The 15,621-nt window shown below is 32.4% G+C and overlaps 1 protein-coding gene across 2 annotated transcripts in view; it reads left to right on the forward strand.

Moving 5' to 3' along the window:
* The first annotated feature begins 4,364 nt into the window (after positions 1-4,364).
* LOC145266960 (pyruvate kinase-like) overlaps positions 4,365-15,621 on the forward strand; it is a 97,748-nt gene continuing 86,491 nt past the window's right edge. Inside the window, exon 1 of one of the 2 annotated variants that reach the window (XM_080122790.1) lies at positions 4,365-5,014. In XM_080122790.1, the coding sequence (XP_079978916.1) occupies positions 4,916-5,014 (99 nt within the window). In that variant the 5' untranslated portion in view covers positions 4,365-4,915. The remainder of the gene's footprint in view (positions 5,015-15,621) is intronic. The other variant, XM_080122792.1, reaches the window with a different exon arrangement.

The raw sequence follows: 15,621 nt of genomic DNA on the forward strand, positions 1-15,621 counted from the left end.
TCTCTATCACGTGACAGAGTATATAAAAAGTGAAATCTGAAACCATTAATCCTCCTTCTCGCTGGTCGACCCAACAGCACCCATTGCTGAGGTGCTTTGGCCCCCCGGCCGAACGTGAGTAGCTAACAATGGCTCTTTTCTAACTACCTTTTATTTCCATGTGCTGTACCAACACAAACTTTATTTATCATTCTGCAGGACTACTTTCGTCGATACAATTCACACTCACCACAACAACACGTCAACACACTGAAGACTTTGCCCTCTCTTTCTCCTGTAATTGGCTTCCTTTGCCTCGGCGATTACTAGCTATAAACACGTGTGGACTGAACTATTTTCTCCTTCAACCAGCCGGCATGATATTAATTCTATCTCCACACAAGAACACTTCAATCTACTAACACGTTTCTCCCTTGGCAAGCGGCAGAGAGTTCCACAGGCGTGCAGTTCTAAGAAAGAAGCTTTGTTCATGGAATCTACGTTTTGATTTAGGCACGGATAAAGAGTGGGGAAAATTATTGACAGTGGTTTCAGCTAGTCGGGTGTTTTTTTGCCTCGGCGATTACTAGCTATAAACACATGTGGACTGAACTATTTTCTCCTTCAACCAGCCGGCATGATATTAATTCTATCTCCACACAAGAACACTTCAACCTACTAACACGTTTCTCCCTTGTACTCATCTACCAACGCTACTAACGAAAATAACAAATAAAGTTGTTTATTAAATGTTAAAGTGCAACTTCCATTTCGTTGTCTTCATTATTAAGTAAAAATCTTTTATCTTCATCTTTGTCTTCATTATTAAGTAAAAATCTTTTATCTTTCATCTTATCTTCAGGAACTGGAATTCGTATTTAGCAGTGTTCGAAGAGCAGATTAATTACAGCCTATTGAAGGGGTTGGTATGGTGCCTTCTGATGAAAGATTCAATTCTCGACTTGAGTCGACATCACAGAAGTTCATAAAGCATGTTCATTTGAAGGAAAAATCAATAAAGGCAGGTCAATAATTCTGACCTTAAAAAGTCTCTGGGAGATATGTATAATAACAACTTAATCTAATTATTTAGGTTTTAAAAATAAAGTCTCAAGGAGACGAAGAGTTGACGCGCCCAAATGCCTCATATCCAAAGAGAGTTGAGTCTCATCCTTTTCCTATGGCTGCTTGTCTGGAACTGAAAAGAAAATGCATTCAAAAACCCTCTAAGCCCAACACTCGGCAGTTAAAGCCTCGAGCAATCTGATTAGTCTAAACAAAGACAGTGGGTGGCCAATCAGCCAATGGGGGGCCTGTTTATAATTGTAGAATTTCTTGCAACATAAAATATTCGAAAACAATATCATTTGTAATTGTTTATTTGTTTGTTTCTGTATTTAATAAAAATCATTTAATAAAAAAATTTTTAATAAAAAATATGTTTTCTAATATTATTAATTTATTTATTGCGGACTATTAGTTGTTGTTTCATGACGTTTCAGCCAACTATTCCTCTGGCCTTAGGGCCCCGTGGTGCAGTGGATAGAGATGTTGAATCTCTACGGTTCCAGGTGAGAATTGTCTGAAGATAGCGGTTTCAATCCTACCCAAAGCCGGCCAGATGCTTACTTGGCCAAAAACTTAGTGAGACGACAACTATGGATGGCAGTAATTACTGAGAATGCAGTTAGGAGATTCGGAGTTCCTATCCGGTCGCGGTTACCACCTGACGAAGGCCAGAGGAATATTTGGCCGAAACATAGTGAAACAACAACTAAGAAAGATGAGGATAATAGTCCGCAATAAATAAATTTATTAATAATACTCCTCTCAATTAAGAATTCTAATTATATAAAATATATTTTCTAATATTGTTTTAATTTAATTTTATTACGTCAATTTCAATATTGTTTCATTTTAATGTTAAAATTCTCTTACAATAATTAAGTCAGTTTCAATAGCCTATCAAATGACATTCTTACAGACGGTGTACCCCCAAATATGTCCTCGTATTTTTCTCATATCTTGGTTTATCTTGTTTCTTTTTTTTGTTTATTTTTTTACATGGTGGTCACAGAAGCCACTCGGGGATAAGGGTTATCGTGTGTACAGTAATGAATGGGATAGTATCGTAGTAATAGTTAGTATTGGAGATTTGATAAAGTGTCATTACTTAAGGGGGCGGTTAATCAGGAATTTGTTTGTGTTGGACTTGAAGATATCTATGTTGAAGTCGGTGGGGGGGAAACAGGCAAGCGGCAGAGAGTTCCACAGGCGTGCAGTTCTAAGAAAGAAGCTTTGTTCATGGAATCTACGTTTTGATTTAGGCACAGATAAAGAGTGGGGAAAATTATTGACAGTGGTTTCAGCTAGTCAGGTGTTTTTCGTGAAAGATTGGCGAGGGGGGACCAGAGAATGGAGCTCAGACGAGTACTTGCCATGGAAATAATGATAAAACAGAGACAGGCTCGCAACGTCTCTTCTGTGGGAGAGGGGTTGCAGGGAAGAGAAAAGGGAACCCCCCACCAAGCCACAAAGTCTATTTTGTACTCTGTCAAGGCAGGATAGGCTGTTTTTAGCAGCTCTTGCCCAGATGTGGCAGCAGTACTCCATCCTTGGACGTACTTGGCTTCTATATATAGAGAAAGAATTGCATCAATAGTGAGATATCTTCTGGAGCGGTAGAAGGATCCCACCATTTTCCCAGCGACCTTGGCCACTGACTTGATGTATGTGTTCCATTTCAGATCAGAAGTAAAGGTCAAACCCAGAAGCTTATCAAAACATGGGGCCTCCCCTAGACGAGAGCCATTCATTTCAATCGATGCCAGATGGGGATCAGAGCGTTTATGATGTAATGGTTTACAAGAGAACCAGTTAAACGTTGCTTAACTTCTGTCATCTACCCAGAGAACCTGTGTTTTGTATTATTTGTGAATATAGATATTTCGGGTTTGTTTTACTATACACATAGATTCGATAAAGTTGTCAAAAAACAAATATATAACAAATAAATGTTATCAAAGGCAGGATAAGTTACTTTTCTACTTAACTGGATACTTTTTTAGTGTTTTTATTTAATGTAAAATGTTTATTCAGCCCCCCCCCCAAAAAAAACGTACAGTGTTTACCGATGTAATGGAAACTTTAAAATGGCGCTCGACTCTCTCTTGAACAAGGTAAGTTTGGGAAAATGAGTTAAAAATAAAAAACTATACAAAATAGTTAGAAACTCGCTCAATATGTTACCGTGACATAGGCTGACATATATTCAGTGGGTTTCTAACAGTATTTTGTGTAGTTTTTTTTATTTTTAACTCATTTTCCCAAACTTACCTTGTTCAAGAGAGAGTCGAGCGCCATTTAAAATTTTCCATTACATCAGTAAACACTATATGTCTTTCGAGCTGAATAAATATGGTACATTAAATAAATACACTAAAAAATTATCCAGTTAGGTAGAAAAGTAACTTTGATAACATTTACTTGTTATATATTTGTTTTTTTGACAACTTTTTCGAATCTATGTGTGCAGTAATACAAACTCGATATTTCTGGTTCTTCTGCAGTTTAAGGGCCGTGTTATTTTTTGGATAGAATTTTCATGTTAAAATCATTTTTTTTATGTTTATTAAATTGTTAGGTGAAAGTATAGAATAGTTAACAACGCCTTCCCTCAACACTACCTGTGTTTCGAATTAAATAAACTCTTTTTAAAATAAGTTAAAATATAAAAAAAAATATCCAGTTAGATACAGTGACTTATCTTGCTTTTGATAACATTTAGTTGGTTGGTTAGTTTTGTTTTACGGTATATCAACCCTTTTTGGGTTATTTAATGCCGAATCCAAAGATTTTGAAGAAAATTTTTTTTAATAGAATATATTTGTTGTTTTCACGTCGGTTTCTATTTAACCCATAGTTGGGACCCTAACAGGTAGTACCACTCCGGGTCAGAGTGGACCTGGGAGCAGTGGTAATTAAAGGGTGGCTCCACACTCCTCAAAGCCCACAAGCTGGGACCTCACCACTGGATATAGTTTAAGGTCATATCCAGGACCCCCATTGAAGGACTTTTACCCTCTGCAGGGGGGGGGGCGGTAGGGCGTATTCTAATGTCCCACCGACAGGGCCGATAACATTTAGTGGTTATATAGTTGTTGTTTTTATCACTTTTTTCTGTTTGTTGTCTTTTAAGAGGAAGTTAAAATATAAAGTGAAAAAAAAAAAAAAAAAAAAAAAAGAAGCTGCGTGGAGTTTACTAGAAAAAAAAGGGGGAGGGGCCTGAACAATATCGCTCCCTCTATCATTTTTATTTTCGTTTTTTTCCTCCAGTTTTTTAAAGCGGATTTTCAGAAGGACACTACTAGTCTACCAGATTATTAAAAAAAAAAAAGAAATGAAAAAAATGTCGATATTTAAATATTTGTAAGGGGTGCTCAGTTTCTAATGCAATGGTCTAGTAAATCGATCACCCATTTTAGAACCACCCGACGTTCTAAGTCAAATTTCGCTAATTTAGCCTTTTGTCAGCAGGTTAGCCTTTTTTGGATATCATTTTAAAAAGCGATATTTAGAAAAGGTTAAACTAATAAAAAAAATAAAAAAAACTTCGAGTGGTTCTAAAATTGGTGATCGATTTACTAGAAGGTTGAATTAGAAACTGAGCACTCCCTACAAATATTTAAATATTGATTTTTTTTTAATTTTTTTTTTTTTAATATATAATCTAGTAGACTAGTGTACATTCGATAATAATCCGTTGAAAAAATTGGGGGGAAAAAAACAACAAAAAAAATAGAGATGGGGGGCAAGATTCTTCAGGTCCACCGAAAAAACAGACTGTCTCTCACTGTCGGGCTGGCCCACTACCACCGAGAGAGATGGCCGTGACTGGTCACACCCTTTTTTTGATTTCAGCCAATCAGAACACGAGATGAAAAATCATGACCCACAAAAATTTGGCCGCATTTTCCCTTCACTTTTAGTTTTAGCACAAAAAGTTCTCGTCTTTAAAAACAAAACGGAAAACATTGTAAGTTATCTTTTTTGTTTTTTACTTTCTTTTCATTGTTTTAAAACGTTAACATTTGCGATCGAAATATATTTATTTAATGTTTTATTTTGGGGGGGGGGGGGCTTGAATTTAATTTTAATTTCTTATTACAAATCAGAAGAAGAAGAAAAAAAGAACGACGTATTTTTTTTTCCTTTCACTTTTTGAGTTTGTAATAAAAAAAATAAAATAAAATAAAAACCAAGGCCACCGTCTAAATTCTACTTTTTTTTAGGTTGTAAAGACAAATCTTTTTTTTTTTGGGGGGGGTGTTATTTATTTATTTATTTATTTATTTACTTATTTATTATTTTTTAAAGATAACAATTCATAATTTACATTATTCGGACTACTATTCTCATTTTGCACGTTTTTCCCACAACGTATCGGCCGGTGTAACCTTCGACCTTCTTTGTTTGAGTCTTGTCGAAATCGTACAAAATTTCGAACTGAACTCCTTTATTTAATCCACGAGGTGTGTGTGTGTGGGGGGGGGGGTATGTTATTATCGTTCCGTTAGCCGTGAATAAAAATGACGGTACTCATGCATAGAGTGATCCGTGCTGAAATAATAACATTATTTAAAAAGCCATTCTTAACATGGGGAGGGGAAGTTGTTTTGTACCTATTCTGCACTTTAACCTTACAATTGAATAAAAAAACATATCATAAAACTTTAATTAAACGTGGAAATACGATTAAAAAAAAATAGCGCGGCAGTCGGCACTCTCTGCATTAGCATCAAAAGTTCTAAGTAATAATCGGTCTTCTGGGGATTAAAAGTTCAGTTCCCAGTGCAGGCGGTATAAAAGAATAATTTAATCAATATCTATATTCGTTCATGGCTGACGGAACGGGCACAGTTAACTGCGTGGATTAAATAAACAGTTCCGTTCAATTAGATTCCCGAGTTCGACATTAAACTCTTGACACGCACCTCACCTGTAACAAGATGAACATCACACACACACACACACACACACACACACACACACACACACACACACACACACACACATTATTTTTAAAATATAATTTTATTAATTATATTTTAAAAATAATACATATGCCGCTCCCCATTTTGGGGGGTACCAAACTGGTCAAAGGGAAAATTATTCCCAACTCGCATTTAGGTAAAAATGCCCTTCCATATAAATAATTGAATTCATTCAATAAGTATCGCTAACAAAAACAAACAGACAAACAACATATATATATATATATATATATATATATATATATATATATATATATATATATATATATATATATATATATATATATATTTTGTTTTTTTGTTTGTTTTTGTTTTTGTGATATGGAATGAACTCAGTTATTTACGAAAAAGCATTTTTACCTGAATGCGAGTTGGGAATAATTTTCCCTTTAACCAATTTGAGGTTATCAAAACCAAAGCAAAATATGATGAAAGTAAAAATAAAATAGATAAACCCCATAATTTATTATACTATACCTGTTCACACTGAAACACTTATCACAATATTCTGTGGATCTATATTAAAACACCTTGTTAAACTTTGTGACATGTTTCCATTCTATGGAGGTCAGGTGCGAACGAACACCCCATAATTTTATTATATCATATTTCTTCAAACTGAAACATAATTATCAAAGTATACTTACGCAGGTAGATATAAAAAATCTTTATTAAAGTTTGTGCCTATTTTCATTCTATGGAGGTTGGAAGCCAGGCGCGAACGCAGACCCCACAATTTTATTATACCATCCCTATTTAAGTTAAAACATACTTATCAAAGTATTATTATGTACATCTATATCAAAAACACTTGTAAACGTTTTTTTTTATTATTATTTTTATTTCCATGCTTTGTGGACCAGGCGCGTAACCCCACAATTTTAATGAATCATCATTATGCCAGATAAAACATACCCATTCCTGTGTCTTGATAAATCTTCTATCATTATATGTGATCAGTTTTCAGTTTTCTATAATAGTCAACCATATAGAAGCCTGCTCGTGACCAGACACACACACACACACACAGACGTTCAGCTTTATATATATATATATATATATATATATATATATATATATATATATATATATATATATATATATATATATATATATAGTAATTTATAAAATATATATGGCGATAATTATAAATTACTAACTAGCTCTACCAACGTATTGAGCACTTTTGAAGTAAATACTTAAAGTTTACGCATAAATCTATACTTTCGTATATTAAATTTGTGTGAGTAAATGAAGTAGTTATATATATATATATATATATATATATATATATATATATATATATATATATATATTCATTTATTCAATAAGGGTATACATCGATTAGGGGTGTAGGGTTAGTGGAAACTCTTTATACTACTTATTGATGCATATCCTTATTGAATGAATTGATAAATATTAGTATATATTTTTGTACGCTCAGTTTCTTTCTTTATTAGTGTGTGTGTCTGTGTGTGTGTGTGTGTGTGTGTGTGTGTGTGTGTGTGTGTGTGTGTGTGTGTGTGTGTGTGTGTGTGTGTGTGTGATGTCTGTCCTGTCACAAGTGCATGTCGGGAGTTGTATGTCGAACTCGGAATATAGCATATCATCTTGTAATATCATACGTGTATACATAATATATATATATATATATATATATATATATATATATATATATATATATATATATATACATACTTCAGAATAGTTTTTATTTAACAATCAGTTATGTAAACGTGAGATTGTAGGTGTACAAAATATTACTGGCAGTAAGATTCTATAAGTTATCCCATCTAAACAAGAATTGCTCGATATGCAAGATAGAGCAAATAAATTAAATTGTAATTCAATGGATTTCAAAAAACTCTCATTGAAATGAAATGAAGTGGTTGAGTTTCATATCAAAGAATTTTTATTATTCTAAGCAAGACAGAGAATGCTTTAGAAAATTAATCTCCTTAACCTATAGGGTTTCGATGTCTACCATCTCATCAGAGGAGAGAAAATATTAGCAAATACTTATAAAGGTATGCACCCTATTTGCTAAAGTCAATCTCACTGACTTTCCATGTTTCACTGACTTTAGCAAATAGGGTGCATGTGTGTGTGTGTGTGTGTGTGTGTGTGTGTGTGTGTGTGTGTGTGTTGGGACGATTAATCGGAATCGTGATCTGGAAAAATCAGAGCTTTTTGGTGTATCGGAATCGGTATCGGAAAAAAGTGAGCCTATTTTCCGATGCCAAAACCGATTCCTTAAATCATCTGTTTTTTTTTTTAAGAGTGGATTTTGGTTTAAGAAACATCTTCCACTGCTTGTAGTAATAATAAAATACTAAATATTTATTGATTTTAAACTTCCAGAAAGACTAAAATATCTAGATTTAACCCCCACAAGTGTGTTTTTTTACGTTTGAGAAAATATAGGGACATTTAAGATGTGTTTTTACAGAAATCAGGAGAAAAATAACACTTTCATGGTTAAATATTTAGAGATTTATAAAGAATCGGAATCTGTAATTGTATCGGAATCGGAAAAAATATATAAATCGTTCCATCACTAATATATATATATATATATATATATATATATATATATATATATATATATATAATTATGAAACTCATATGACCTTGTTACGATGTATGTAACCTACTTTCCGGTTTATAACACCCGGTTGCGCATGCGCGCATGACCTGCACACTGAAATATTAACGTTATTATTTCGAAATTATTATTTAACATGGGAAGAGTGGGGTTTAAAATAACTTAAACGTAATACAGAAATGGACTATGTAAAAAAAAGCAGACAGTATTAACAATTGTTTATTTGGATAATTTAAACGCGATAAAAAAATTAAAAAAAAGAACAAGTGGGACGCTAGCTGTATCAGAATTTTTGTAGGAATTTTTGACACCCCTAACACGAAATTGCGAATAAAATATAAAAATCTCGTAATTTCTCTGTTAAAAGTGGGTTGTTTATTTTCTTTATGGATTATACTTCCAAAATAAACTATTAAAGTTGTTTTAAAAGTAATAGAATTTTTTTTTTAAACAGTAATGAATTTTCCGGACTCAATATTTTTCAATTTTTAAACTTTAAAAATTTATCAAAATTTTTCTATTGATTCTATTTTTACGATATTTTCAGGGTCAATGTGAAATTTTATGTTCTTTCCAATAAACCGAATATAATATTTAAGACAAACGTTTTTTGTTTTTTTAATTCACGTCCCCCCCCCATTTTCAAGTGTCTATTAAAAAGTAAATAATTAATTTACTCACCGAAAAGTAAATAATTAATTTATTCACAAATTGAAGAGAAAAGGTCAATAAATAATATATTCAAATTTAAAACAAAAAAACGTAGTGTTTTTTAGAATTTTACCTGTAAAGTTTGAAGTTTAAAACTTTTTTTTAAACCACGTTATTTGTTTTTTCTTTTTCTTTTTTTTAATGAAACCTTGGTCCTTGCTCCTTTAATTGAAAAAAAAATTAGGGCTTGAATTACATTTTTCGAAGAGTTATAAGCTTGGAAAGACAGGGGGTCGAATAATTCACGCCTCCCATTTTGAAATGTCTATTAAAAAGTAAATAATTAATTTATGTACCAAAGTCTTATATATCACAAATTGAAGAGAAAAGGTCAATAAATAATATATTCAAATTTAAAACAAAAAAAGTAGTTTTTTAGAAATTTACCTGTAAAGTCCGAAGTTTAAAACCCTTTTTTTTTTTAAAAAAACGGTGTTTTTTTTTTTTGTTTTTTTTTTGTAATGAAACCTTGGTCCTTGCTCCTTTAATTGAAAAAAAAAATTAGGGCTTGAATTACATTTTTCGAGGAGTTATAAGCTTGGAAAGATGGGGTGGAATTATTCACTATTTTCACGAAATTTCTGACACATCTAGTGGGACGCTGAAATATTAACGTTATTATTTCGAAATCATTATTTAACATGGGAAGCGTGGGGTTTAAAATAAACAAAAGAACAATTGGAACACTGAAATATTAACCTTACTATTTCGAAATTATTTAACATGGGAAGAGTTGGGTTTAAATATATATATATATATATATATATATATATATATATATATATATATATATATATATATATATATATATTCTTTTTTCATTTTAATATACTTTCATAGAAATGTTTTTGTTATGTCAAAAAAAAAAAAACTATTTTCTTTACGTCACAAGTGTCACGCTCATACATGAATCCCATAGCTAATATAACATACTGACCCAACGGGTCACGGGTAGTCTAGTATATATATAATTATTTCATGTATACACATATAATTTTACATGATGATGCGATATATTGTGCGTAGATTTTCATTGTTAACTTCAACAGTGCTCAATCCGTGAGTAGAGCTTGGTAATATAGTATGATTATATATTTATGGATGTTAACTCACATGGAGGCATCCGTGTTTCATTCCCGAATATAGTCGTCAGGCTAAGTGCATAATTATTTTGTTACTGTTTGTTTTTATATATTCACGTGGTTAAATATTCTGGCTATTAATAATGTGTATGTGTGAGTAGTAGTAGTAGTAATGATGATGATGATGATGATGATGATGACGACGATGATAATAATAATAATGATGAGGTTATTTATTTGCTTCCCCACGGGAGCAAATTAGGCACAAGGCAGTTTTTTTAATGTGAAAAGAGAGGGAGGGAGAAATGGGGGACCAGCTCCCCCGAGGGGTGGGGGAACTGGTAGTGACAATTAGTATGAAGGGTTTCCCTCTGCATTGACCAAAACTGATTGCCTCAAGAGCAATGGTCTTGTATGTGGGGTTGCCCCCCCCCCCACATATAGCTTTTAGTGCAGCATCTGCCGGAACAGATACTACTCTTTGATCTTTGATCTCCGGGAATAATGATAATAATAATAATACCACTGCCACTCAGATTCAGGGGAACATCTCAGATTATTGTCAATGAGTGATCGCTGACGATGTCCTTCGTGAGAACTCCGAGTGAATGAATGAATGAATGACTACTACTACTGCTACTACTACTATTACTACTACTACTACTACTACTACTAATAATAATAATAATAATAATAATAATAATAATATTACTACTAATAATAATAATATCAGGAACTGAGGGTGGAGATTACTAGATTGTGGAATAAGAAAACTTCCATCGTGCCAATTATCATGGGTGTGCTTGGCTCAATTCCTAATGATCTTAGGCCCTGTCGGTGGGGCATTAGAATACACCGACTGCCCCCCCCCCCTGCAGAGGGTAAAAGTCCCTCAATGGGGGTCCTGGATATGACCTTAAACTATATCCAGTGGTGAAGCCCCAGCTTGTGGGCTTTGGGGAGTGTGGAGCCACCCTTTAATTACCATTGCTCCCAGGTCCACTCTGACCCGGAGTGGTACTACCTGTTAGGGTTCCAACTATGGGTTAAATAGAAACTGACGAAAACAATAAATATATTCTATTAAAAATTTTTTCTTCAAAATCTTTGGATTCGGCATTAAATAACCCGAAAAGGGTTGATATGCCGTAAAACAAAAACAACCAACAACCAACCTAATGATCTTATGAAACAACTGAGCCTCATTGGAAATCAAACACAATACCCCCGTACTCCAGAAGTCAGTTCTGCTTGTCTCAGCAAACATCCTACGCCAGGTGCTTTCCATCCAACTGACTCTTTGACTATCCCTGTTAGCTTTAGTGTAAGAGCCCTCTCTTGAGGAAAAGAAACCGGTCTAAAACATCAGAGCACTGTGAAGTTGATGGAATAATAATATTGAAAATAAGAAGGAGACTTTAAAGGTTTAAGCTCAATCGATGTTAATATTTTAAAACCAGAGCATGTATATAAACAATAGATAAATTAATAAAACATGATTGCTGTAATCTAACTTTCTATTGTTCACACACACACACACACACACACACACACATATATATATATATATTTTTATTTTATTTTATATTATATATTATATTTTATATTTTATTTTTTATTATATTTTATTTATTTATTTATTCTTTATTTTCTATTTATTTATTATATATTCATTTATTTATTTTTATTTTCCTTTTTTATTTTTTTATTTTCTTTTTAGTGTCGTTTAATAACTCTTGCTAACATTTTTTTTAAGTGATAACCTGTACATTTCAGTTGACCTATATTATTTTGCCCTTTATATTTTTTCGCGCCTTTAACATTTCCTGTCTGGGTCGTTTTGACTTTTGTTTCCCTTCATTTTATATTTAACTTAATCATTTTTTTTTTTATCTCTCCTTTTTCTTCCTAGATCTTTTTTATTTATAGTTATGTCTCGGAAGTAGAGTGAAAAGCACATCTTATTTTTCTTTTATTAATATTATTTTTTTTCCTTGTTTGTGAATTATTCCATGGATTTGGATTGTTATGGACCATCTTCTTCCAATTACGGGATGTCTTTGGATTTTACTTGTACAAATGGAAATTCTTTTAACTTTCTTGAAGTTTTACATTTGGATTTTACCGTCACTGGATTGTTTATCTTCCACCAGACTATCCATTCATGTGTAATCACCTTTTTCTTTACCATATTCCCTCTGCTTCACTTATTTTGTTTTCAAGTAAAATCTTTGATTTACTTGTTGTTTCATCAAATACTTATGCATGCAAAATCCGATCCCGCATTTTGCTAATTCCTACCCTCTGATGAGAAGGAGAGTATTTCTTCGAAACTCCGCGGATTAAGGACTATCCACTTATCTAGTGTTTCCTTTTCAGATTAAATATGTTTTTAACTCATTTCAAAGTGTTTTTTAACATATTTTATTAACTGTTTGCTCATATATATATATATATATATATATATATATATATATATATATATATATATATACTAGCAATGGGTGCCCGGCGTTGCCCGGGTGTTTGGAGGTGTATGCTGAGCAAAAAAAAAAAAAAAACGGTAATTTTTTTAAAACTTTAACCCCTATTATGACCCCTTAACATTTATTGTTTTGGGCTCAAATCAAGTCATTAAGTTAGATCCATGTCCAAGGAACCAATATCTAAAATGTCAAGTGTTTAGACCCAAAATTATCGGAGGAGTTTGGTAGAGTTCTCAAAGGTCAAATCTTTGAACCTTAACAGCGAAATTTCTGGCCAAAACCCGACCCCATTGATTTTCCCAAATCTCAGTACCCTGTATATAAAAATTTCGAGTCTGTAGACTAAAAATTGACACGTTCACATTTTTATATATATATATATATACATATATATATATATATATATATATATATATATATATATATATATAAAATAAGGCTGAACGTGTGTGTGTGTGTGGTCACGAATAGGCTCCTATATGGTTGACCATTTTAAAAAACTGATTACATATTATGATAGAAGATGTATCGAGGATCAGGAATGGGTATGTTTGATCTGGCAGAACGGTGGTTCATAAAAATTGTGGCGTCTGCGTTCGCGCCTGGCCCCTAAAGTATGGAAATAAAAAATGAAAAAAAAAAAACGTTTACAAGGGTTTTTGATATAGATGTACATAAGAATACTTTGATAAGTATGTTTCAACTTAAATAGGGATGATATAATAAAATTGTGGGGTCTGCGTTTGCGCCTGTACTCCATGGAAAAATGGTACAAACTTTAACAAAGTCTTTTCATATCTATTTGCATAAGTATACTTTGATAATTATGTTTCAGTTTGAAGAAATATGGTATAATAAAATTATGGGGTGTTCGTTCGCGCCTGACCTCCATAGAATGGAAATATGTCACAAAGTTTAACAAGGTTTTTTAAAAGGGGTGAGGGTCCACAATAACACCTTGACTTTAATCTTAATTCACGTTAGCTTTTATTTATTTTTTCGAGTTGAATCATATTGTGTCGAATAAATTCACCTCATAAATTCACGTTCTTATTAAAGTGAAAGCCAAAAAAAAGTCGGAACTTTAGACAATTCTTGACACAAATTTTGGCATAACTCTGTTTTTGCCATCTCCACTTGCATGTGGCACTCTTTCGAAAATAGATAAATAGATAAATAATAAAAAATAAGAACGTTACTTGTTATCATGTCAAAAGAAGGAAAAAATCCTGCTCACGTGATTACGTGTCTTTTTAAAAACATTTACATAACCTTTTTATTTTTATTTATATATCTGTTTAAGCTTTTTTTGTCAGTGTACTAGAAGGAATTCAGTTGATTACAACCCTTTCTGCATGTTCTTTACATTACAATAGTACAACCCTGAATCCGACGGCGCAATACTACACCATTCAATACTGTAAAACTGAAACAAAACTGTTCTGCTTGAAAAGGGCGCCATTTTCTTCTTATTCATATTTATATCGATTCTTTGCTTTAAAAAACTAAAGTAATTATGTGTTTACTTTTTTAATATCCCATTTTGCTGTTTCGGATTATTTTACTAAAGTAAGTAAAGCTTCATTATTTTTCAAAACTGTTTTTGTTTCTTTGTTTTTCGATATTTCGTCGATATTATTTAGTAAGAGTGTTTAGCAGAAAAGGCAACAAACGACTACCCGAAAAAATAAATATACAAGAAATAAATGTTACCATAGTCAATAAAAGTTCAGTTCATGTTTTTTTTTTTGTTTTGAAATAGGTTTTAATGCTCTTTACTTGAAATAATTTCAGCGAACCGAAATTAAAACGAAATTTGAGGTGATAACTACTTAAATGAATTTTTATATAAACTACACATGCCATAATCGAATATTCCTCAAGTACAAAATAACGGAAAACATTAAAATATGTTTATAAATATTCCTTACGTTGACGGAACTCTCTTAAATTGTTAACACAGAATGCTCCGGTGCCTCTCCTTCAAATTGGAAATGGGGCTCTCCACTTCAAAGTCGCTGCGATTTTGATTTTTTTTTAAACCGGTTCGTGAATTAAAAAAAAAAAAATTTTTTTTGACAAACTACTTAAAAATACAAACCAATGAACTTTTCTACCATAAAAGTAACTTTTATTGACTATGGTAATATTTATTTCTTGTATATTTATATTATTATATACATATAACATTTTCTCTTTGTAAGGAAACATCATTTTGTTGGTCACTCTTGGCCACGAATGGAAACAAGTTGATATAAAAAAATATATTTTCGCGAAAATTATCTTTACTTTCATCATATTTTGCTTAGGGTAAAATTTTTGAGTACCAAAACCTATCTCTTTACAACCCTATAATTCAATAACTTGAGTGTTATTTCTTCCGCCCGTCACACCAATAATTTCCAGAGTAAGTTTAACACTTTTGTCCAAACTTCCAAACTTCTATACACGTAACGCACCTTCTCTCAACTCCCAACGTACTTCTGCTAATTCAACTTATTACTTCAAAATCCAACCTCAAAATGAACGTCCCTCTAAAAAATCAGCCCTCTTTTATCTCCAACCAGGAGCATCTCATTTGCATATCGGGTGATCACATTGCAGGCATATAAAGAGATAAGGCAGCCATTTTTGTTTCTTTCTTTTTCATTCATTTCATTCCACGACCGACCCATTGAATTATGCACACGTGCTAATTAGGTAAG

This window comes from Euprymna scolopes, chromosome 42, assembly GCF_053919585.1.
Source record: "Euprymna scolopes isolate OS-2025 chromosome 42, ASM5391958v1, whole genome shotgun sequence".
In the NCBI taxonomy this organism is placed as follows: Eukaryota; Metazoa; Mollusca; class Cephalopoda; order Sepiida; family Sepiolidae; genus Euprymna; species Euprymna scolopes.